General features: G+C 45.2%; 2 protein-coding genes across 3 annotated transcripts in view; both read left to right on the top strand.

The window, feature by feature from the left end:
- The window catches only part of LOC127599366 (zinc finger protein 614-like), a 150,148-nt gene that overhangs the window by 97,737 nt on the left and 26,385 nt on the right, over positions 1-26,026 (top strand). The gene's annotated exons all lie outside the window — the stretch shown is intronic.
- Positions 1-26,026, top strand: part of tanc1a (tetratricopeptide repeat, ankyrin repeat and coiled-coil containing 1a) — a 57,930-nt gene that overhangs the window by 22,689 nt on the left and 9,215 nt on the right. For both annotated transcript variants that reach the window (XM_052062992.1, XM_052062993.1), the window contains 14 exons: positions 26-142; positions 1,688-1,978; positions 2,933-3,051; positions 3,877-4,108; positions 6,594-6,760; positions 15,247-15,555; positions 17,164-17,364; positions 17,902-18,005; positions 18,349-18,457; positions 18,910-19,032; positions 20,222-20,458; positions 21,153-21,353; positions 22,657-22,738; positions 23,921-24,054. In XM_052062992.1, the coding sequence (XP_051918952.1) occupies positions 26-142; positions 1,688-1,978; positions 2,933-3,051; positions 3,877-4,108; positions 6,594-6,760; positions 15,247-15,555; positions 17,164-17,364; positions 17,902-18,005; positions 18,349-18,457; positions 18,910-19,032; positions 20,222-20,458; positions 21,153-21,353; positions 22,657-22,738; positions 23,921-24,054 (2,426 nt within the window). The remainder of the gene's footprint in view (positions 1-25; positions 143-1,687; positions 1,979-2,932; positions 3,052-3,876; positions 4,109-6,593; positions 6,761-15,246; positions 15,556-17,163; positions 17,365-17,901; positions 18,006-18,348; positions 18,458-18,909; positions 19,033-20,221; positions 20,459-21,152; positions 21,354-22,656; positions 22,739-23,920; positions 24,055-26,026) is intronic.

Here is a 26,026-nt window from a genome sequence, read left to right as displayed (position 1 = left end):
CTTCTCATAATGGCTCTGTTGACAGCAACCTGTTCCACGAGACTTGAGGATCTGAGTTATCTGGAGAACCAAGCGGTCGGCGGGCACAGGGGGTCCGTCCGCAAGATAAACACAGCTGGGCGTGCAAATGAAGACTCCAAAGGTATTTTATATGCTACTGTTGCCAAACAGTAAGCGCAGTGTTGTGTCATCATTTGTGCTGTCATCGCCAGTGGTGGCACATCTCAAGCATAAATACTTGACATAAACAGAGAGAGGTGAAAGTCAAACGGAGTTGAGATGCTGATTGATTGAGATTGAGAGCAAAACATGGACAATAGTGACGTGGAGGAATGTGAACCAGAGCTCAGGAATGAGTAGGACAGTGATGCAACAGATTTGGAGAAGTAAGATATTCCTCATCCGTTACTTGACTAATCAGTAGAGCACCTTAAAAAAACATGTATGTCTTTCCTAAAGATGCCAGCTAACACGTTTTGTAGACTGTGTTTTTTAATGAATGGCCTAAGAAGCAGCATGTTCTCCACGTGCAGGGTACTCTGGTTTCCTCCCACATTCCAAAAACATGCAGGGTACGTTAATGGATAACTCTAAATTGTCCATAGGTGTGATTGTGTGTGCGAATGGTTGTTTGTCTATGTGTGCCTTGCGATTGGCTGGCAACCAGTTCAGGGTGTTTCCTGCTTATTCCCCAAAGACAGCTGGGGTAGGCCCCAGCTAGAACACCCGTGACCTTTGTGGGGATAAGCGGCTCGGATAAAGGATGCTGGTAGGCGCACATATTCTAAAAACTCTAAATTGTGATAAAAAATGCCCAAAGGAAATTGAAATGGCTAATTTGTTGTTAAGAGTTAATCATGTTAATCATGTACTGTAGTTACGGGACTACGAGAATTATTTCATGTTCTCGACTCTAAGAATGATTTGTCTAAACCAAAATCAAACCAAGAGCTGTATAAATCAGGGTGTATTGTATTGTATCCGAACTTTGCTGCCTAATCGGAACAAAACCCACAAATACAATAGATGCATTTTTTTTCACTTGGCATTGAGCATGTTTTATTGGTGAATCATTTTGATAGCATTAAGGTCAAGCATGAGGTAAATTAGGCCAACCATCTTTTGAGTAATACTTAGAGCTAAAAACTATTTCACAGATACTTTCCTTTTTTTTAAAATTAAACGAAACCCACCCAAATTAAGATTTAGATCCACTGCAATGAGTTTAACAACGCAAATGCTTTTTTTCCCCGGCAATCTCTGGCGAGTGATGTCATTTACAGAATGCCGAGTCGCCAGTCAGGCATTTTAATCCATTGTCGATTGATCTGTTAACTGCTCTTTGCTATTGTTATGGATTTTTTCGGCGAAATGCCTCTGCGCTGTGTGACGATGCACTGTTCACATTCAGGCAAACAGTTGTTTGAGTGGCCACAAGAAAAGAATAGGGCACATAGACCACAAAATTGGAACAATACAGTTTCGCTCTCACAAAGCGGCTGAATTTCATGCTGGTGTCAACGAACATCCTGTTTTCCAAGCATTTAGAAGACCTCTGTTTTCTCAACCAGATTTGCAAAAAAAGTAGGTGTGATAATCACTGAGTAACTCCTGCTGTTGTTTATGAAAACGTTTGATTCAAATGACTATGCGTGTAATCCTGTATGAAAACATTCCCTTTCTTCAGGGAGATTGGCCCATTTCAAACAAGCTGACATCATGCTGAAGCCGTTGCTGTTTGAAATTCCCGGCACCACAACGGAAACATCTTTCGTGGGCCGGGTTTGGCTCTTCACGCGTCTGGATGAGGTCTTGAGAAAAACCAGCAACTGCGAGGGAAGAGGGGCCGTCATCGTGGGCAACGCCGGCTCGGGCAAAACTGCTATCATGTGGCGGTTGGTGGCGCTCAGCTGCCATGGCGTGCACACGCAACATGGTGGGCCCAGCATCACTCACAGCCCGAGCTCCTCTCCCAAATGTAAGGTTCACATTATTGCTTATCAAGTTCAAGTTCAAGTCAACTTCATTGTCAAATGTGCTATCTGTGCAGCATACAGCGCAGGTGAAATTTATTTCCTCTCAACCACAGGAGAGAGAGAGGAGCCGCTGCGGGTGCCCGCATTTTCATCAAACCACAAATCAGTCATAAAGTGGATGTTGTACAGTTGAGGTTTCCACGTTACACTTCATTTTAGCTGTGATGCGTGTCATCTTTCACATTCCCGCAATATCGCAGAAAAAAAAGCAGTGTGGTGCATCAGTAAAAATTCATCAATCACCAGCAGTCCGGCATTTCAGACCGGCTCAGTCCGTCACTTGTCAGGCCATCATCGTTATTTTAATCACTTTTCCGACATTGCGAAATTACAGTTCGGCACAAAACTGTTTGCAAGGGTAACAAGAAACAATTTTATTCATTTAAAATGGTTTGGACCATCTCAGAAAAAAAATCCCTCAAAAATCTGACACTATTACAGCTCCTCCAGCCCCTCGTCTTTGCTTTTCGGGTTAGTGACGATTCAGGTGATGGCCGAACATCACTTATTCCATCAGTGTTTCAATGTCTGTCCTCAGTCAGCCAGCAAAACGGGAATCTGTCAGTAACAGATTGACAGATTGCCCTTTAACACGGTGTTTCTACCCAGTTCTGTGAGAAAAAAAAACATGTTTCCATGTAACACACGGGAAAAAAAATAGCATACCAAAAACAGAATCGTTTTACTCATGGGCCAAATTGGATTACTCATGAACACAAAGAGCATGCTAGTACATGAACCTTATTATAGAGATCAGTGAAATCCAATAAATGCTAAAACAGCATCCATGTAGGTTTAATTGGTTCTTTCCTTCCACCATACTGTATCCCTGCTTCGCTCGAGACGCCTTCTTATATATAAATAATAGCTTAAATTGCACTTTGCGCTCTACTCAGGTGGGGAAAGGCAGCGAAAAGCCGTCTCCAAACAAGCCGCCGATTCCCAAAACAACCAGAGTGCTGTTACAGGAGCGGGCGATAGCACAGCACAGCTTGCCAGATGCCTCGCGAACAAGGTACCTTTCAACACCACGTGAGTGCTTGTAGTGTCACACTTGTGAGAGAATATCTCACAATCTAGTCTGGTTGTCTAACCTTCCATCACCGCAGTACAGATTTCACTTCATACACAGAGAACACACAGAAATCATGTTCCAAGTAATGAGCTGCACGTGCTGAATGAATGAGGAGTCAGCTATTTATACCTATACATTTCTTTGGGTATTTTTGCCTTATCAGAAAAATGTTTACAATGTATATTATGTGTGTATGGAGAGACATGATGTGGATCATACCAGAGGTCTGGGGAGGGTTGGGGGGGGTAACTAAGTACAAATACTTTGTCAATGTACTTTAAGTGGGAGTTTGCAGCTGCTGCTGGTTGCATCTCTGCATGGAAGCTTCTGAATTTACTAAGATGGCCTCAATAACAGTTACCATGGGAACTCGTAAGATCACTTGTAGTGGAGGATGTTCAAGAAAAAGTCGCTTGTTGCTAACAGGCTGAATTTTACAAAACTACTGCTAAAAATGAATATGTTTTGCCATAGGTGAAGAGGTAATAGTAGTCATTCATTTGCTAGACAGTCAATGGCATCTATGCTAATTTCTGTTAACTGGTCTCTGGCATTTCACATTATATGTTGTCATTAAGCTGGTGGACTTTTGTTTAACTAAATTGATGCTATCCAGTTACTGTATTTTTTTTTTGACAGCGAGAGAATGACAAGAGTCACTAAAGAATTTGTTTTAAAAAGTAAATTTACTTATCGAGGGTTCGGGAGTTCACTGTATTTGTAAGGGTGGCGTCATCCACGTCTTTTACCTTTTTATTTTGACAGGTGGTCGCTTACCATTTCTGCCAGGCTGACAACACATACACCTGCCTGGTCCCAGAATTTGTTCACAGTGTCGCCGCCCTGCTGGCCAGATCACCACAGCTCACCCCATACAGGGAGCTGCTGATCCAGGAACCTCACCTCCAGAATATGCTCAGCCTGCGCTCCTGTGTCCAAGACCCCATAGCTGCCTTTCGAAAGGGTGTCCTGGAGCCCATGACCAGCTTGCGCAAGGGTAATAAAATCTACACACACGTGCTTATAAAAGTGACTGACACTTGAAGACAAATGCATTGTTGAAGTTTAAAGATCATTCAAAATTTTCGAATTGTGTCATTTTGGAGCAGGAAAATCTCTATTTCTTTGACACTGCAATCTCTGCAATCTCAAATAATAACATTGTATATTTAAAAACCCATTTTCAACCAAATCATCACCAAATTCATCTAACAAATTTCTGCTATCTTAATCCTCACCTCATCTGTGAAACACCATAGCCAGGCTCATGGAAATAAATATTATGGCAATTACACACTCTATTTAACACACATGGAGCAGCAACATATCCATCCATCCATTTCCTGATCCGCTTATCCTCACGAGGGTCGCAGGGGGTGCTGGAGCCGATCCCAGCTATGTTTGGGCAGTAGGCGGGGGACACCCTGAACTGGTTGCCAGCCTATTGCAGGGCAGCAGCAAAATATAAACAGAGAATATAACATTGCTCACAGGCATATGTTTTCTTTGCTCTGCTGGAACAACAGCAATTACTGGAGTTTAGTTGGGGACCTACTCTGCCTCTTCTTCCTGCCCTTAATTATGCAGCATCTTCAAGCTTCAAGAACATCGTATATTTACAAACCAAAATGTTGAACCAAATAATGTTATTGAGTAATACATTTTCAAACAACTGCTACTTAACCACAAGCAGCATACATCCAGCCATCCATTTTCCGATCCACTTATCCTCACAAGGATTGCAGGGGGTGCTGGGGCCTATCCCCAGCTGTCTTCAGGCAGTAGGCGGGGGACACCCTGAAACAGTTGCCAGCCAATCATAGGGCACACAGAGCCGAACAACCATTCACACCCACACTCACACCTAGGGACAATTTAGAGCGTCCAATCAGCCTGCCATGCATGTTTTTGCAATGTGGGAGGAAACCGGAGTACCCGGAGAAAACCCACATAGGCCCGGGAGAACATGCAAACTCCACACATGGAGCTGGAATTGAACCTGGTACCTCTGCACTGTGAAGTTGATGCACTAACCACAGTAGCACCGGGCCGCCGCCCACACGCAGCAGTAACACAAAAACAGAGCATCCAACAAAAGTTCATTCATATTTAATCACCAAAATGTTCAACCAAACCATAGCATGAAAAAAAAATGAATCTGTTATATAGCAATGTGTGCACTCTATGACAGGCTGACCTGAAGTCACTAATTTGGGTCCCAGGAAAGTGAGAAAGTGACGCTTGATCATTTGCATGAGGAAAGAGTCAGTGTTATTTTTGCCCTGGTGTTTCATCAGCATCCCAGCGGATTTCAAGGTCGCTCAATACGCTGAGGCAGAATCGTTGGAATGCTTAGGCCATAATAGCTAGCTCACTGTCTTATGATACAGCCAGTCAAGCTAGATTGATGTGTTTATTATGGCCCAGCCCGACTGAGTCTAAACAAAGGAGTGTTATGTCTCCTCCGTCTCTATTAAGCAGGTTAGGGAGAAAATGAAGAGCCCTTGTGCCTCTTGAGAGCATGTGAGTCCTCATAGCTGCATTGACAGCTTCGCTAATACAAAACAAGATGGAGTTCTTGCCTTCAGGAAAAAAAAAAATACGACAACACCATCTAGTCCTTTTCAACAGGATGTAATCAATAGCATCGGTTTCATCACATAGACTTGCTAGAATACTAAAATGTGCATATTTGAATCACTATTATTATAAAGTACAGTACATAGAGCATATGGGTCATTCCCTTTTTTGGAAAAACGGGCCGCATGTTTTTTAGATGTAGGTACAGTAACATTACTTGATTCATCCTGGTCAACCATTAACGGTACGGTTTTTATGAGATTTTATTCATCATATCGTATATGCTGCTGTGTTTGGCTCAACAACTACTCAGGCAGCTAATAAACATATTTTCAGAAAAGTTCTTTCCAATTAGAAAAAGTAACATGTTACATAAAAACGAATCTACTAAAATGTTCAGAAAAAGAGTTGCAAGGAAAATGCTTATCTAGTTTTCTTTGCTCGAAAATACACGCTGGCTTTGTTCCTATGTGCTCTACTGTCAAGAACAAATCTTGCGATATCATTTAAAAAAGAAAACCTTGGCTATGTCTTTTCCTGATAATATGAGTAGCAGGTTTGCATTGTTTGAGTGCCAGAATTGCGTTGATGCTGGGAGGCACACTTTCACAGCATAATTACCACTATTTGAAATTAAATGTTTTAAGAACGACACGATTGTGAAACTTATTTTATCATTAATATTTGCTCTGTAAGGTAGTCATCATGAGGGATGCTCAAAAACTAGCTGGTGTTTACATACTTTAGAAGATTGGTCTCTGAACAACTATAATTTATACAACAAGTGCCTGTTCTGTATTTTTTATCGCTAACATCCCATCTTTGTTTTGTTTCCACAAGAGAAATATGTGGTGTCGGTACTTCATCATAGACAATTTATTTGCCTTTCCATATGTGTTCAGAGCGAAGGCTGCCTGAAGAAGACTACATCATCTTGGTTGACAGTCTCAACGAAGCCGAATTTCATAAACCAGACTACGGGGATACCATCGCCACCTTCATCACCAAGATCGTCTCCAAGTTCCCTGTCTGGCTCAAGCTGGTGGTCACAGTGAGGACGGGCCTCTTGGTGAGTCCGTCCACAGAGCAAACATCATAATATCATGCAAATCGGCTCCCAAAGGGCACACACACTCCTCCCAAAAAGTTCAGGATATTGGACTTGCGGGGGAAATTCAAGGACTATTCGTCAATGTGCCCGTGCGATTGGCTGGCGACCAGTCCTGGGTGTACTCTTCCTCGACACCAATTAGGACTATTCGCCACCTGAAACCGAACTGACAGAAGCATTTCTGTGGCATTCTTCATGCCATTATCTCTCTGCACTTCCCTTGTTGAGATGTTTGACACACAGTCTTACTTCCATGGCATACACGTTGTGGCTTTTGGCGCACGGTGCCTTTGCTCACTCCGCTTGCTAATCCCGGCAAACAGAGGCTGCATCTGTCAAAAGCCAAAGCCAAAAACTCCAAATGCTGTGTGGATTATAGCGTGAATGCATGTCAGTGCTACGCGGAGTCAGTTGCGAGTCTGGAGCTTGTCAAGTAGCCAGTCGGTTATATAATTGAATTAGTGATTCGGAATGCACCAAATGCATTCGGAGGCCACATTGGCAACAATGTATTACAAGTCAGCAGGCTTTCGATAATTGAAGAAGATGGAAGACACACCTACAATCCTACCTTCCCTGTCATTCTCAGATCTTGTTCGAGCATTCGTCCATAACAAATTTCACTCACTGTTTTGGACGAGTGGCGAGTGGTCCATTCGGTATCTTGGCCTTCAGTGAGGATTTATCCAACTTAATCCCCCCCTTAATACCACGACTGTCACATCACAACTCGTAGAAACATCCGTACTAAACCAAAAAGCAATGTAACAGAACACAATCGTGCTACGAAGCTTATGGAAGTTCACATTCAATATTAATCGAAAAACATAAGAAAAACTCTTTGTGGCTAGAGACCAAGCTTTAATCGTCAAAAACAAATCAAACAAAAAAATACAAGTGACACCACCAGCAAATTGCTGAAAACTGTCTCACTTTGAGATGTGTCACTTCAACATAATGTGGTTCCTCTGAACCAAGACGGGCTTTTGGCACCACTTCGTGGGGTCTCTTAGTGCACAAAAAGAGCGAATAGTCACGTTTTTTTTTTTTTCCCAGATAATGGTGTAAAAAAAAAAATCAGCGAAACAGTAACTTGCGAATAGCGATACTGTATTAAACATTCATGGCTATTGACAGTTACATCTTGCTCTCGTTGGGGCAAAACCCTCATATGTCACAATTTGCTTCTTCTATTATTATTGTTATTCTTATTATTTTACAAATATTTATTATTGGTGAGTCCACGTGTGGGTGATTTTTTGTTTTTTGATTTTATTATTGACCAATGTTTAGTGTTGGAAATGGCTTGTTCACTTTGACGAAGCAATGTTAATAGTTGAGCAAACAAGCCCTTTATGGGGTCTCCTGAAAAGTGATGTTTTGGAGGTAAAAGGATTCCGCCCGACACCAGCGAAATGTCAGATGTATGTATGTTGACTGCAAGGGCTGGCAGAGTGCTAATGCTACAGGCTGGCAGAGTGCTAATGCTACAGGCTGGCATGGTGCCAGGATTTTTTTTCTCTCCTGGGTCCAAGTGAGGGCCTGTGTGTGTGTGTGTGTGTGTGTGGGGGGGGGGGGGGTTCTCAGAAAATAATAGATTTTCATATATGAATATTAGGATGACCAAATGTCCTTTTTTTTCCCGGACGTGCCCACTTTTTTAAATTCTGTCCAGGCATCGTCTGGGAGGATTTTATAAATTCATGAAAATGTCAGTCTTTAATTGGTTCTCTTGGGACCAATTAGCATGCGTTTCTCTTTTTTTTTTTTTTTTTTAAATGAAACGTAGTATTGCTGTTTTTGGTGCGTGTGACATTGACACTAGCGAGGCGGGAAGAACCCAAAGGGAAGGCAAGCAGTAGCAGTCAGGACAAGTCTGTGGAATAGGTGTGTTCAGTTACAAGTGTGAAGACCAACAGTTTGCTGCTGAAAGGAGATGGAACGACATCCCGTTCCTTCGTCTGTGTTTCAACGCTGTGCTTGAAGACACTGGAACGAGAGGTTCGTTATGTTGACTCACAGGAAAATGTTTCAATGTCTAATAAAGGTACTGGCCGGAGAGCTCAAAGCTCATATTGACACAGAAAAAACACCCAAAAAGCTGCATGAGGAGAGAGTTCAAAGAGTGCAAAGTTGTCCTTAATTGTTAGACACTAGGAATACAGGGTGGAGAAGAAAACTACAGACAGAAGTGATGTTTTTTAAAATTATGAGAGTACAGTTTTATTACTGAAGTGGCTTGGATAATGGACGGATGTTTTAGTTTGTATCCATACATGGCAGGCACAATATGTTGAAAAAAATATTGTCATTGTAATAATGGCACTTGCATTGCAGAATGCAAAAGATGTGCACTAAATTCATATGGAAATGCAGGCCTAAGTCTAATTTAGATCAATCAAATCTTTAATCCGCATCGCCACTCACTTGGGGAACAGTACAATATATAATTGGGACATTGCTGCGACTCAAGAATTTATTTACCGTATTTTTCGGATTATACATCGCTCTGGATTATTAATCGCACCAGCCAAAAAATGCATAATTAAGAAGGATAAAACATAAATCGCACTGGACTATAAATCGCATTTTTGGGGGAAATTTATTTGATGAAATCCAACACCACAAACATACATGTCATCTTGAAAGGCAATTTAAAATAAAAATAAAACGAGAGAATAAGCTGAATAAGTGTACGATATGCTAACGTTACATGACGCTTAAACAACGAACTGTGAATTTGCCTGGTATGCTCACGTAACATCTTAAGAGTTATTTAGACAACTATTGCACCAAATCCAAATGAAATCTTCATGCTCGGTGTCATTTTTAAACAACTCCGCCAACTCCGGAGGTACACGATGCAGAGCTTCCTCTTCTACGTCGCTTACGTCAGAGTCATCGTCAGTTGTTTTTCTCAGCGCCAAGTGGAAAGTATCAACACAGGCCGAGAGCACCCTCTTGCGGTTTATCCATCCATCCATCCATCATCTACCGCTTATCCGGGGCCGGGTCGCGGGGGCAACAGCTTTAGCAGGGAAGCCCAGACTTCCCTCTCCCTAACTACTTCTTCCAGCTCTCCCAGGGGGATCCCGAGTCGTTCCCAGGCCAGCTGGGTGACATAGTCTCTCCAGCGTGTCCTGGGTCTTCCTCTGGGTCTCCTCCCGGTGGGACATGACCGGAACACCTCACCGGGGAGGCGCTCAGGAGGCATCCGAATCAGATGCCCAAGCCACCTCATCTGGCTCCTCTCGATGTGGAGGAGAAGCGGCTCGACTCTGAGCCCCTCCCGGATGACTGAGCTTCTCACCTTATCTCTAAGGGAGAGCCCGGACACCCTGCGGAGAAAACTCATTTCAGCCACTTGTATCCGGGATCTCGTTCTTTCGGTCACGACCCATAGCTCGTGACCATAGGTGAGGGTTGGGACGTAGATCGACCGGTAAATTGAGAGCTTCGCCTTTTGGCTCAGCTCCTTCTTCACCACGACAGACCGATACAACGTCCGCATCACAGCAGACGCTGCACCGATCCGCCTGTCGATCTCCCGCTCCCTCCTACCCCAACTCGTGAACAAGACCCCAAGATACTTGAACTCCTCCACTTGGGGTAAGATCTCCTCCCCGACCCGGAGGGGGCACTCCACCCTTTTCCGACTGAGGACCATGGTTTCAGATTTGGAGGTGCTGATTTTCATCCCAACCGCTTCACACTCGGCTGCGAAACGCTCCAGTGAGAGTTGGAGAGCCCCGTTTGAAGGAGCCAACAGCACCACATCATCTGCAAAAAGCAGGGATGAAATACTGAGGCCCCCAAAACGGACCCCCTCAACGCTTCGGCTGTGCCTAGAAATTCTGTCCATAAAGGTTATGAACAGAATCGGCGACAAAGGGCAGCCTTGGCGGAGTCCTACCTCCACTGGAAACGATTCCGACTTACTGCCGGCAATGCGAACCAAACTCTGACATCGGTGGTATAGTGACCGAACAGCCCGTATCAGGGGGTTCGGTACCCCATACCCACGAAGCACCCCCCACAGAACTCCCCGAGGGACACGGTCAAACGCCTTCTCCAAGTCCACAAAACACATGTAGACTGGTTGGGCGAATTCCCACATACCCTCAAGGACCCTGCTAAGGGTGTAGAGCTGGTCCACTGTTCCACGGCCGGGACGAAAACCACACTGCTCCTCCTCAATCTGAGGCTCGACTTCCTGACGGACCCTCCTCTCCAGCACCCCTGAATAGACCTTACCAGGGAGGCTGAGGAGTGTGATCCCTCTGTAGTTGGAACACACCCTCCGGTCCCCCTTTTTAAAAAGAGGGACTACCACCCCAGTCTGCCAATCCAGAGGCACTCTCCCTGTTGTCCACGCGATGTTGCAGAGGCGTGTCAACCAGGACAGCCCCACAACATCCAGAGCCTTGAGGAACTCCGGGCGGATCTCATCCACCCCTGGGGCCTTGCCACCGAGGAGCTTTTTAACCACATCGGTGACTTCAACCACAGAGATAGGAGAGCCCACCTCAGAGTCCCCGGGCTCTGCTTCCTCCAAGGAAGGCGTGTTGGTGGAGTTGAGGAGGTCTTCGAAGTACTCTGCCCACCAGTTCACAACGTCCCGAGTCGAAGTCAGCAGCGCCCCATCCCCACTGTACACAGTGTTAGTGGTGCACTGCTTCCCCCTCCTGAGACGTCGGATGGTGGACCAGAATTTCCTCGAAGCCGTCCGGAAGTCGGCTTCCATGGCCTCACCGAACTCTTCCCACGCTCGGGTTTTTGCCTCGGCGACCACCGAAGCCGCGGCCCGCTTGGCCAATCGATACCCGTCAGCTGCCTCTGGGGTCCCACAGGCCATAAAGGCTTGATAGGACTCCTTCTTCAGCTTGACGGCATCCCTTACTGCTGGTGTCCACCAGCGAGTACGGGGGTTGCCGCCACGACAGGCACCAACCACCTTACGGCCACAACTCATATTGGCCGCCTCAACAATAGAGGCACGGAACACGGTCCACTCGGGCTCAATGTCCCCCGCCTCCCCCGGAACATGGGAAAAGCTCTGTCGGAGGTGGGAGTTGAAACTCCTTCTGACAGGGGATTCCGCCAGACGCTCCCAACAAACCCTCACTATACGTTTGGGTCTGCCAGGACGGACCGGCATCTTCCCCCACCATCGGAGCCCACTCACCACCAGGTGGTGATCAGTTGACAGCTCCGCCCCTCTCTTCACCCGAGTGTCCAGAACATGTGGCCGCAAATCCGATGATACAACAACAAAGTCGATCATCGAACTGCGACCTAGGGTGTCCTGGTGCCAAGTGCACATATGGACACCCTTATGTTTGAACAAGGTGTTCGTTATGGACAATCCGTGACGAGCACAGAAGTCCAATAACAAAACACCACTCGGGTTCAGATCGGGGGGGCCGTTCCTCCCAATCACGCCCCTCCAGGTCTCACTGTCATTGCCCACGTGAGCATTGAAGTCCCCCAGCAGAACAAGGGAGTCCCCAGCAGGAGTACTCTCCAGCACACTCTCCAAGGACTCCAAAAAGGGTGGGTATGCTGAGCTGCTGTTTGGTGCATATGCACAAACAACAGTCAGGACCAGTCCCCCCACCCGCAGGCGGAGGGAGGCAACCCTCTCGTCTACCGGTGTGAACCCCAATGTACAGGCACTGAGCCGGGGGGCAATGAGTATGCCCACACCTGCTCTGCGCCTCTCACCGTGAGCAACTCCAGAGTGGAAGAGAGTCCAACCCCTCTCGAGAGAACTGGTACCAGAACCCAGGCTGTGTGTGGAGGCAAGTCCGACTATATCCAGTCGGAAATTCTCTGCCTCACACACCAGCTCGGGCTCCTTCCCTGCCAGAGAGGTGACATTCCATGTCCCAAGAGCTAGCTTCTGCAGCCGAGGATCGGACCGCCAGGCTCCCCGCCTTTGGCTGCCGCCCAGCTCACATTGCACCCGACCCCTTTGGCCCCTCTCATGGGTGGTGAGCCCATGGGAAGTGGGACCCACGTTGCCTCTTCGGGCTGTGCCCGGCCGGGCCCCATGGGTGTAGGCCCGGCCACCAGGCGCTTGCCAACGAGCCCCACCTCCAGGCCTGGCTCCAGAGGGGGGCCCCGGTGACCCGCGTCCGGGCAAGGGAAACCTTGGTCCATATATTTTGCTCATCATAAGGGGTCTTTGAGCCGTGCTTTGTCTGGCCCCTCACCTAGAACCTGTTTGCCATGGGTGACCCTGCCAGGGGCATCAAGCCCCAGACAACTTAGCTTCTAGGATCATTGGGACACACAAACCCCTCCACCACGGTAAGTCGACGACTCACGGAGGGGCTCTTGCGGTTTAATGTGAAAATAACATGTGATGTGTACAATGTGTTAACCATTTCACACATAAATCGCTCCTGAGTATAAGTCGCACCCGCGGCCAAACCATGAAAAAAAACTGCGACTTATACTCCGGAAAATATGGTAGATAAGAATACAGTCCATTTATTTTTTTCCGCATGAAAAAAATTATTTCTTTGTTAGATAATAAAGATGTAATTTCTTTCGGTACATGTTAAATATTGCAATATCATAGATATTGTAAAATGCAACACGCGTATTGTATATTGCGTGTTTTTCCAAAATAATGCAGCCTTACTTTAAATTATTAAGAGTTATAATGTATGAGAGCCTTGAGCATCATTTTAGGAGCTCGAGGCCGAGGCGAGTGCCGTCTTTTTTGGAAATCAAAATATTGTCACCCTAATATATAAAGGGGGCGGAGCGGGTGTGTGCATGGCTTCAGGTATGCTAAGTAGGTTCCAACAAATCTTGCCGTGACCAACAATCAGAAACGGAATAATGCTGATATTATTGTCGATCAGCAAACTGGCCCTGGGAGGTAAATTAAAATCTGACAATCCCATTGCCAAATTCGTTTACATGGGCGAGCACATGTCACTGATGGGGTACGCCTGTCTCTCGGAATGGGCCAGCACTCTTGATTCTGAACACCAGGGTGGGCAGATGAGGTTGACGTGGCAACAAATGACTGAACAAAAATCTGTCATTCACTTTTGCCAGAAGCAGTGTAGCTAAGCAGAAGGCTACCAATGCTACTGCTACTTTAGTGCAGAGAAGGCCTTGCTAGCCGTGACCTAAGAAGAAGCCTGTGAGCTGTGCTGCAGCTTGAGTCATTGCCACACTGTTCACAGTCCTGCATGCCATGGCTCTGCGTGACTTAGCGACATCTGAGCAATGGGTACTGATTGAAGTGCTTTTAGCTGTGCACTAAAGACCTGGTGTAGAATTCTTTACATGCTGAATCCCATTATGACAGGTGTTTCAATGAGTCGACAATAACAACTAAAATGCGCACTTTCTGTAGAAACTGCACATTAATGCGTAAGAGCTGACTCCGAACTGAAATGTCATGGAATTGTTTGAAATGTTGAACATGATACCTGAAGTTGAAATGGTTCAAATCTGTCAGGTAATGTGGAAGTTCAACTCAACTCACTTCACAAGTAGCAGTTTTACAGATCGAGCAAGATTTTTTTTTGTTGACGTTTACTGGAAAAGTGAACATAAGTAAGTAATAATATAGTAATAATAATAAATAAGAATTACACATTGTGGGTGGCACACAGTGCACAGCAACACATGTCGACAGACAAATATGTCAGTCCTCACAGGAATATATTCCTTATCCTCTGTAGTAGACAACTATTACTGCAGTTTACTGAGTCAGGTGTGAAACTCTTCATGTATTATGCATGTCTGCAATATTGCACAGCTCTGTCTGGCTGAGCTGGAATGGATTAACCCTTCCACTGCCAGCCGAGGTAAAAACTATTGACCTTTGCACTTCTACAGCTGTCAATAGCATTCTTTTCGACGGGGATATATGATTTGAGATATGATTTTTAGGTACGATTGTGTTCAAGGTACACATCTAAATTGTGAGTCGAGGCACCGTTGTTTCTAATATGTAAATATGTAGCATCTCTTAATTTGGGAATAATCTTGTGAAAAGTGTGGAATTTTGTGAATGTGGGAATTATTGGAATGTGGAAAATAGGCTGCAAGATGCCCTAAATGAGGTGAACAGTTTGAATATCGATTGGAAAAGATGGGGAACTTTTTCTTTAACATTGAATGGCTTATTCTCTTATGTAACACTAAAATTTTGTAAATCTTTTGCCATTTGGATAACTGTAATCAATTGAGAAATGTGGAGGACTGGAAGGAAGTGGGCGGAATAAAAAGAATTTGGGTGCCGAATATAATAATCTGAATGAATTGTATGGAATATGGAAAACAATAAGGAAAATCATTATAAATTATGTAATATGATAATACATTCTCATAAATAGGCATACGAAATTTCAATATGAAAATGTAATCAATTGTATGCTGTAATTACTGGATTTTCCCCCCTCTCTCTCTTGCAGGAAATAACCACCCTGCTCCCGTTCTCTGGCATCTCGCTGGACATTCTGCCCGACAGCAGCGACCTGGGAGCTGACCTCAGTGACTACATCCATCACCGGGTGAACGGCAGCGCCCAAATCGCGGCCAATGTCACCACGGCCACGGGCTCCGCCCCCGACCCGCTGCTCCTCAGCAAATTCAGCAGTCACCTGACCACACGCAGCAATGGCTCCATCCTCTACCTGCAGCTGACCCTGGATCTGTTTCACAAAGGACATCTGGCACTAAAAGGGGGAAACTACCTGGTTGTGCCCGTGTCACTATCGGAGGTCAGCCGGTCAATAGTTCACAGTGTGTGTGCTGTTCAAATAGACATTTACTTGGTTTGATCGAGAGGTTCTTTTTTTCTGTGGTTGAGTTCTGTTGGTGAGTGCGAGAGGGTTTTTGGTGTGTGTGTGTGAGGTTTTTGGTGAGTGTGATGTTCTTTTTTTGTGTGTTAGTTTGCTTTTTTTGTGAAGGCAAACACTTTTTGGTGCATGTGAGGGGTTTTCTGTTGTTTGTGATAGTTGGTGGGTGTAAGAGTATTTTGTAGGTTTCAGATTATTCTGGTGTGAGTAAAGGTTTTTGTGTAAAATGTATTTTGGTGAGTGAAATTTTTTTGTGTGAAAGGTTTTGGTGAGTGTAAGTGTTTTTTGTAGGTTGATAGTTTTTTCAGGGTATGTTTCAGGTGTTAGGTGAGTGTGAGAGGTTTTATGGTGAGAATGAGTTTTTTGTAAACAATGTAAGCGTTACTTTGCGTGAATTTTTTTGGGTTCATGTTTTTTATGGTCAATCGAGGCTTGGGGTGATTGGCTGAGTTTTTTTCTCCTTGTGAGGATTTTTTTACATGAGCAAGAGGTTTTGTATGTGTATGTGAGCGAGAGTTTGTTGTGTGCGACTGTTTTCTGGGTGAGCCTGAGAGTTTTTTTGCAAGTATGGCACAGGTATTTTGGTATGTGGTCAAATGTTCCATTTTAAAAAAAGGACATGCTGTGCTACAAAACATTTGCCCTTCGCTCAAAGTTTTCATTTTAAATTTTATCCAAGAAATTCAGGTTTTTTTCCTCAAGCAAGCCATCAATAAAAGTTAACAGCATGCTGTTGAACGTGTTCCGGGGAACAAATCCCTGAGAAGAAAACACTGGAGTTCCCGCAAAAGTGCATTTGTTGATGATGAATGAGGCCCAAAGTTGACAAAAACCAAAAGAACCGCAAACAACCATGGGATAGGATATGTGTGTGTGTGTGTGTGTGTGTGTGGACAGGGGCGTGGGGATGCTTCCATTGTTCCAAAATGTTGTGGACAAACACAAAGTTGTCAAATCTGTGATCAAGGATGAAAGCTCTAGAAAGGGCACGGAAATAGCTTCCAGCCAGTTACGGACGCGTTTTGATGTTGCATAATCACCAATATGAGAGAGAGCAGCAGATGAGCAAGGCCTGAAAGCAGGACGAATTTATGACTGCACGAAAGCTTTGCATGCTTGCCATGCTAAATGCAAAGTGTTTGTTTGTTCGGGAATCATTATTTAGTATATGCTGAACTATGCAGAACTTTTCATCGTATTATTATTTCACCAATTTATGCCACTCTACTCCTTCCACATTTCTCAGTCGAAATGAACTTTAAAATATTTACCTCGTTCAGTATATCTGGGGACCCTATTTTCTTATCTCTCCAATTCATTCTTTTCCCTCATTTTCACATTTTATATGAAGAGGAGCCTACTGAAATGAATGGAGAACTGATTCATCCAATTTGGGGAAATAGAAAAGTATTCTTCACATGCCCCACATTTGCAAATTGTTCATTATGCCACATTGACATGCACTGTCTAGTTTTAGGATCGCTGCCTATCTGTCATCAGCGGTAATTTTAAGATGTGAACCTGTGTTAGGTGTACCTGCTGATGTGCCGCGTGAGCTTCCAGGACCAAGACATATTTGAGCGAGTGCTTCCGGTGCTAAATGTGGCCCTGGCGTCGTTGCACCCGCTGACGGATGAGCAAATGTTCCGGGCACTCAATGCGGGCAGCGTGAGGGGTGAGCTGGAATGGAAGGACTTTCGTCAGAGATTAGACAGCCTGGCTGGATTCATGGTGAGACTCGGAGCTGGTCGCGAGCAAAATGACATTTTGGGCCCCTCTATTTGTGCCCAAAATATTGATTCTTCAACATTCAAAGACTAATGATGTAACTGAACACGAAAGCCTAAACGAAGTGGCAAAACATCAAATATAAAGTTGAATAAATAGGTCTTATCTCACAGGTCCGCCATATTGAATGTGCTTAGTAAAAATGCTTCAGAATCATTTGCTGCTTCGAGATATACCGACCGTTTTACAGAGAGTCAAATATCTTGGGATCGCCACTGCTTTAATTTTGCTCGAAAAGATTCTACAAACATACTGTAGATAGTTCTGAAACACAGAGGCACCAAGTACAAAAGATTGTATTTTTCTATCTGATGATTATAATTGTTCACCCCTAATATTTACAGTACGATATTCAGTTGGTAAGCACCAAGCGCCTGTTATTTAAATCTACAAGGAAGGGCAATTAAGGACAAACCTGCCTTTTGGGAAGCCGACTAATTAAAGTTCACAAGTATTTGTGTGTCTTGCACCTGCCGGCAGGTGAGACGCAGAGACGGCACACGCATGCTGTGCCATCCCTCCTTCAGAGAATGGCTCGTTTGGAGGGCAGATGGAGAAAGCACCGACTTCCTCTGCGACCCAAGGTCAGACTGAACACCAGAATACAGTGAACCCACGTTTATGAAGTGGCATAATTCCAGATCCGCGACCCTAGTGAGGATCAAGCGGCTCGGAAGATGAATGAATGAATGAATAATTCCAGATAGGTGAAACTCTGGAATATAGAGTGACCATATTAAAAACAACAAATCACTTTAAAACACACTTTAAAAAGTATTTGTTAGTAGCTGTGCTGTCGAGAAATGGGAAATGTATAACATCACTTTGAGGAACTGAAAAGAAGACTCTTGCTCACACAATTCTCCACATAAGATTCAATGTGACAATGGAAGTTTTTGTTTGGTGAAACTGCACGCATGTCTACAGGAGCGGCCACGCTCTCCTGGCGTTCATGTTCTCCAGACAGGACGGCAAGCTGAACCGTCAGCAGACCATGGAACTGGGACACCACATCCTCAAGGCTCACATTTTCAAGGTGAGCAAGTCTGTGAACTGGATCTCTCTTGGGTCTCTTTAGACCTCAGCCAGGGCCAAAACACCCGTATCCTGTAGAAATGATAAAATCTGGGCCTGTTTCGTTAAATTCTGGGATATTATTCTATTGTATGAATGACAACAGGTAGGAAGCACACTAAGTTGTTGTGCTTGTCACCGAATGTCACAATCATAGATAGACGAACAAGTATACGTACATTATTTATTGTTACCAAAATGAAATGGTGTCTCCCTTATCTGTACCACAAACGGGTTGTTGCTTTTTCAGTTACACAGATAACCTACAATAGATACCTAAATAACACGTGCATGTGCAAAACATAAAGACACACTTGAAGGCAATTAAAAAATCTGAGGCTTTTATACCTCGACACCATTCATATTCTGCATCGCACAATATTACATTTCTCTCTTTCCCTTTTGGTTCGACAGGGTCTGAGTAAAAAAACCGGGGTGTCCTCCACTGTCCTGCAGGCCATGTGGGTGAACTGCAGCACAGACAGCCTGTCCGCTGCACTCGCATCACTAAGGAACCTGTACACGCCCAATATCAAGGTGACATTTGACATGCATACGGCTGCAAAATTGTATTTTCAGCGGGAAAAAATGGGAATAAACTAGAAAATGTTTTTTTAGAGCCGGGCCGGTGGATTTTCTTTTTTTGTTGAGGCGGATGCCGATTCTGATATTTGGCCGAGTGAAATTCCGATTATCGGATTTTTCATTCAGCCGATTAATATTTAAAAATATATCATGAATAAAATAATTTTAAATCTTGCAACAAAAATATGACTTACAGACAGAACATTTGACTGCTTTGCAATACTTTATCCTTTATCGTTTAACGGAACAGAGAAAAATAGCCAAAATGCCATAATGTGTTAAAAGGTCAAGTGTGATGTAATGTTAGAAAATCCCAAATGAAATGTCTGTATGGCAAAAGTAATTCAAAAAAATACATGAAATAAAGAATGAAAAAAATATATTAATATATTTTGTAAATTTGACAAAGTAATCCTTTTCCCGAAGTGAGATCGTGATGAGCGACAAACCCGCAAGTGTGACGTCACATCAAGACAACAATAGCGGGGCTCGCTATGGAAAATACACAAAGCCAGTCAGAAATCGCTTTGGAAAGTGACGTTTCAAACTTATCTGAGGGGATCCGCGTGTTTGAAGAGTTGGAGGAAGAGGAGGTTTTTGGCAAGATGTATGTTGGACCATACATGTACGAGCCAGATGCTCAGGATGCGGAAAATGTTGTGCCCGAACGGCCGGACATGGAGTAGAAGTGAGACGTGGAAAGAAATATTGCCTGATTTGAAAAGTACTATTTGGGCGGGCCCTACTTAAGACACACTTAATATGCTTTAGTATCTTCTGGTCGGTTCTGGTCCCAATGCCTTGGGTTTGACACCTGTGTTGTACGGCATCCCGTTAATCTCAGTTAGGGCAGGCGCGGCAGTGATAGCCAATACTCAATCACACACAAGCCTGATTTATAAGAACATATCACCTCTCTGGGGAGTTCAATAAAATGATGACCTTCACAAAGGGAGGTCTATTATGCGTGCACATTTGTTCAGTGCAGTGAGAAGCTATTCAGAGACCCCCCCCCAAAAAAATCATATAATTATGGGGTGTGATGTATAGAATTTTGATGGGAAAAAAAATACTCCATTTTACAAAAAGGCTGAAACATAAAGTGTGGATGCACTGTCAATTCTCCTTCTACGTCCTGTAGGTGAGCCGTCTGCTGATGCTTGGTGGCGCCAATGTGAGCTGGTTTACTGAGGTGGTGGGACACGCCCCCATTCTGGCCGTCCACGCCCACCTTGGACATGTGGAGATGGTGGGGCTGTTGATGGAAATGGGCGCAGCCGTAGATGTGAGCACAGACAACGGCGTGACACCTCTGTGCCTGGCGGCAGCCGCGGGACACACGGATGTTGTCAGCCTGCTCTGCAAGAAAGGGGCCAAGGTCTGTAGCTCATGTCTTGTGTTTGTGCGTGTGTGTGTGTGTGTTGTGTATCTATAGAAAACCCTTTGAGCTTAACATCCTGCTTATGGTCCATGTACTACTTCAGTTTATGTTCTCACTAGTAAGACAATTAATCTTTCTTTCTGCAACTACAACCACTTTTTGCCTATTAGTAGCACCTTGCACCGACATTTTAAAATCTGGACAATTTTCGGAGAACCGCAATGTCAGTCCCAGTTCCACTTGATTCTTGATGCCCAACTCTACTTCTGGTACTACGAGTAACGTCTTACATTCGAATGGTTAAAATGTAGCACTTCATTTGTAGTACTGGTACTAGTACTAGAGTGCAATTCAACTAGTGTACAATGTTGCCTCACTAGTAACATGTACCGGTAGTTGTTCTACTAGTGTGCAAACACACCTTAGAGTAGTGTGGAAAAAGTGTAGCAAGACAGTCATCCAAGTGGCTTCAGGCAGCGAGTGGACAGTCCTAGTCCATGGAATTTAAGATGAATATCAAGGATCTGGCGTAAATGCTCAAACGGCCCCAGGCAATTGGCTGGCTGGCCTGCCCTGTTGCGGCATCTATTCTGGGAGACAGATGACAACAGCAGACTTCATCTAGGCCAATGTGTTGGAAGCAATGCCCGGGACCAGCGCAAATCCCTCGGCGTGCTCCTCTATTTGCCAGGTGGGCCAGGCTGATAAGAATGGCCAGTGCGCGCTGCTCCACGGTGCGTTGAAGGGCCACACGGAGATCATCAGCATCTTACTGGGACAGGACTGGGGGCCCGAAAACGCCGCTGATCCACAGCAGCACCAGATAACCACTGGGAAAAAGCAGGCCGTACAGCAAGCGGTCACAGCTGCAGCCAGTGTAGGACACACACAGGTACACAACACCGATGACAAACTCTTTTATCATCATTATTTATTTTTTAACAGAATTTTCCAAATGAAACTCTCATTTCATGGCACCACTGTACAGTGAACCCCTCATTTCTGGCAGGGCATCAGACAAACATTTTTTACTTGGAGCACTGTAGGCCGTAACTCCAAGCTTTAAGAGCACTGGATGAAAATTTAGGGGCGCACACGGTAAACTGTCAATTTACCGCTGCATTTTCCCTGTGTTACTGATAAAAACAATCTTTTCAAATCATGTTTTACTGCGCAGGTTTTGACACAACATACAGTCAACCCTAAGTATAAGCTATACATCTTAAATACGTATAAATGTAAAGCCGCAAGTATCCTCAGCAAATTTCACTCTGTGAGCATATTTGCAGTCGTATGGAATTGGTTTGCCTGATTTCGGTGCCTTCAGCATCTGTTCAGTTCCCACTCAACGGCAGTGTAAATGTGAGAGTGAACGGCTGTCTGCCTGTGTGTCTGTAAATTGAAGCTAATGACATGAAACGCACCCGGACTTTCTTGCATCATCACGACATTCTGGTTTGTTCGGTTCTAAGTCTTTTGATTCCCAAGTATGGAGCAGAAAGGTATCCAAATAAAAAAATAAAATAATCAAAATATTTTCTGGTCCCATTTGCACAAGTGGATGACAAATTTACTCGCACTGTCCCATACTTTAAAAGCAAAATGTCACTATTTAGGGGCAGTCTGGAAACTTGTTTGGGATTTAGCATTTCCAATTGGACTTATTTGCAGATTTGTTTTTTCTAAGATATTCATCTGAATCACTATTTTTGTGCTCAGGCAAAAGCAATAACAGTACTGCTTTGATCTGGCAGCATCTTGTTGCCAAGGAACCACATTGAAGTCAGTTGAGGAGCTTCATTTAGGTCTAATTTGTCCTCATTTGTTGACATTTACAAGCAACGATCTTATACAGTGAAACCGTGCGAGTTCACAGTGTGAAATGTTGGTCTATTGTTTGACCTGGTCCAGAAATAGAAACAACGGTAATACACAGGTTAATTACACCTTCTGCCATCTAGTGAAAACACGTTTACTTGTCACACTATTTGCCGCTCGCATTGATAGATGAGAATGGAATAACTGTAATTTTCTGACCGATTCAGCGGAATTAGTTATTTTCCTGGAGAAGTGCTTGGGGAATTACTGATGTGGAGCACAGTGTCCGTCCTGGCTTTCATTGAGATGTTGTTTATTTATTTTTGATCTGTACATGGCAGAGCGAGGAGACTTAATTGTGTGTTTTTTTTCTGCAGGTGGTAAAGAGCCTGCTGGACTTGGAAGATGAACAGCTGGCAGTGCAGATGGACGCTCACGATTCTCTCTGGGGAGAAACGGGTGCGCTTCTTCCATCACTCACCTCCATTTAGCGTTCTCCCTTCCTTCTGTGTGCTACTTTCTTCCATTTGACCGGCCTGATATAAGAGTTAGTTTTGTGCTATATAAAAACCTTCCAGCCTCAGATGTGCATGTACAGTAAAGTTATTTGTCTGAAATGATCGACATCAATTAGTCTGAGGTAGAATTCTGCAAAAAATAGAAGAGAACCACAATTTTGTGCCTACCTATGGTTCTACTGTTATGAACTGTTGATGCAGTTGTTTTGGTGTGAAAATGGAGAGCTTCACATTCATCAGGACGAATGTGCCGTTCTGCCACATTTGCAGCACGTCTTCGTCAATTGTAACACACTTTATCCATTATTGCAAATGCAAGCGCAGTTTAGCTCCATTTCCTGAAAGCATCGCAGAGGTCTCTGCTGTCAAGCTGTACTCGCAGCTCCATTAGAGAGTAATTCTATTACGCTGTACTCTCCAGTGCCACGGTGATGAGATGGAAAGCTTGTTTCCATGAAGTAGCCTCTCAAATGTTCACATTTGCATGACCAGTAATCTTTGTTGTGCTTGAAGAAATGCTGGCAGGGCCGTGACAGAGGTGCTCGCATTCACTTTCAGCCAATTTGAACAGTCGCTTATAGAGGCCTCAGTGGTCAGATTCCTTCATGCTTGGGTGTCATTTTATTGTCCTGTTTGGTGACTGCGACCTGCTGGCTGCCTTTTCATTACTGCTCCACTTAGATGCAAAACTCAAATGCTAACAGTGCATTGTTATTTATTATTTTTTAATGATTAGTAGTGCTTTGTGACTTTTGCAATGTACTTTCTCATGTCAAGTATTACATGAGAGTATTACAAAGTTTGAATGGTCTGAATTGGATACGAAATGTGGAAGTAGTAATAGTAACGTCTATATTTTTGGGTGCAGAATAATGTGAATGCCATTCAGCATTTACATACCAACATACTAATTTGCCTTTAAAAAGCGATTATTTTGCTGCTCCTCTGGTGTGGTTACTGGAAGAGAACATCCTACGTCACAGTGCACAAGTCCTGATTGAAAACAGTTACATTTTGTTTGCGAGGCTAAGTATGATAAATGGCCTCTTCCTTTAGTTTCTACTTCTGTCTCCGTGATAAATTCTTGTCCACCTTATCTCATCGCAGCACTCTCTCTTTTCAGTGCTGAGTGCAGCAGCAGGCAGGGGGAGGCTGGATGTGTGCATGCTCCTTTTGGACCGAGGCGCAGGCCTGGAGGTGCCAAACCGCAGAGGGATGGTCCCCCTCCTAAGCGCAGCCAAACACGGACACACACAGGTGACAAGACACACTGAGTGCAACTGCATTGTGCTACTTGATTTTCTGATGGACAATTTATATCATCATAGCAACAAGACTCACATTCGTCGAGCCAAACCTTTGGATCTCCAAAACCATAATTTTTCAAGAGATCAAAATAATGATAGTCTTGTTGCGCCATGAATACTGCATCATCAAAGAGAGCAAGTCAATTTTGACACTTTAGATTCATCCATCCATCCATCCATCCATCCATCCATCCATCCATCCATCTTCTACCGCTTATCCGGGGCCGGGTCGCGGGGGCAACAGCTTTAGCAGGGAAGCCCAGACTTCCCTCTCCCTAGCTACTTCTTCCAGCTCTCCCCAGGGGATCCCGAGGCGTTCCCAGGCCAGCTGGGTGACGTAGTCTCTCCAGCGTGTCCTGGGTCTTCCTCGGGGTCTCCTCCCGGTGGGACATGCCCGGAACACCTCACCAGGGAGGCGCTCAGGAGGCATCCGAATCAGATGCCCAAGCCACCTCATCTGGCTCCTCTCGATGTGGAGGAGAAGCGGCTCGACTCTAAGCCCCTCCCGGATGACCGAGCTCCTCACCTTATCTCTAAGGGAGAGCCCGGACACCCTGCGGAGAAAACTCATTTCGGCCGCTTGTATCCGGGATCTCGTTCTTTCGGTCACGACCTATAGCTCGTGACCATAGATGAGGGTTGGGACGTAGATCGACCGGTAAATTGAGAGCTTCGCCTTTTGGCTCAACTCCTTCTTCACCACGACAGACCGATACAACGTCCGGATCACAGCAGACGCTGCACCGATCCGCCTGTCGATCTCCCGCTCCCTCCTACCCCCACTCGTGAACAAGACCCCAAGATACTTGAACTCCTCCACTTGGGGTAAGATCTCCTCCCCGACCCAGAGGGGGCACTCCACCCTTTTCCGACTGAGGACCATGGTTTCAGATTTGGAGGTGCTGATTTTCATCCCAACCGCTTCACACTCGGCTGCGAAACGCTCCAGTGAGAGTTGGAGAGCCCCGTTTGAAGGAGCCAACAGCACCACATCATCTGCAAAAAGCAGGGATGCAATACTGAGGCCCCCAAAACGGACCCCTTCAACGCTTCGGCTGCGCCTAGAAATTCTGTCCATAAAAGTTATGAACAGAATCGGCGACAAAGGGCAGCCTTGGCGGAGTCCTACCCCCACTGGAAACGATTCTGACTTACTGCCGGCAATGCGAACCAAACTCTGACATCGGTGGTATAGTGACCGAACAGCCCGTATCAGGGGGTTCGGTACCCCATACCCACGAAGCACCCCCACAGAACTCCCCGAGGGACACGGTCAAACGCCTTCTCCAAGTCCACAAAACACATGTAGACTGGTTGGGCGAATTCCCACATACCCTCAAGGACCCTGCTAAGGGTGTAGAGCTGGTCCACTGTTCCACGGCCGGGACGGAAACCACACTGCTCCTCATCAATCTGAGGCTCGACTTCCTGACGGACCCTCCTCTCCAGCACTCCTGAATAGACCTTACCAGGGAGGCTGAGGAGTGTGATCCCTCTGTAGTTGGAACACACTCTCCGGTCCCCCTTTTTAAAAAGAGGGACTACCACCCCGGTCTGCCAATCCAGAGGCACTCTCCCTGTTGACCACGCGATGTTGCAGAGGCGTGTCAACCAGGACAGCCCCACAACATCCAGAGCCTTGAGGAACTCCGGGCGGATCTCATCCACCCCTGGGGCCTTGCCACCGAGGAGCTTTTTAACCACATCGGTGACTTCAACCACAGAGATAGGAGAGCCCACCTCAGAGTCCCCGGGCTCTGCTTCCTCCAAGGAAGGCGTGTTGGTGGAGTTGAGGAGGTCTTCGAAGTACTCTGCCCACCAGTTCACAACGTCCCGAGTCGAAGTCAGCAGCGCCCCATCCCCACTGTACACAGTGTTAGTGGTGCACTGCTTCCCCCTCCTGAGACGTCGGATGGTGGACC

Source organism: Hippocampus zosterae, chromosome 4 (genome assembly GCF_025434085.1).
Source record: "Hippocampus zosterae strain Florida chromosome 4, ASM2543408v3, whole genome shotgun sequence".
NCBI lineage: Eukaryota > Metazoa > Chordata > Actinopteri > Syngnathiformes > Syngnathidae > Hippocampus > Hippocampus zosterae.
This window is presented reverse-complemented; position numbering and strand designations above follow the sequence as displayed.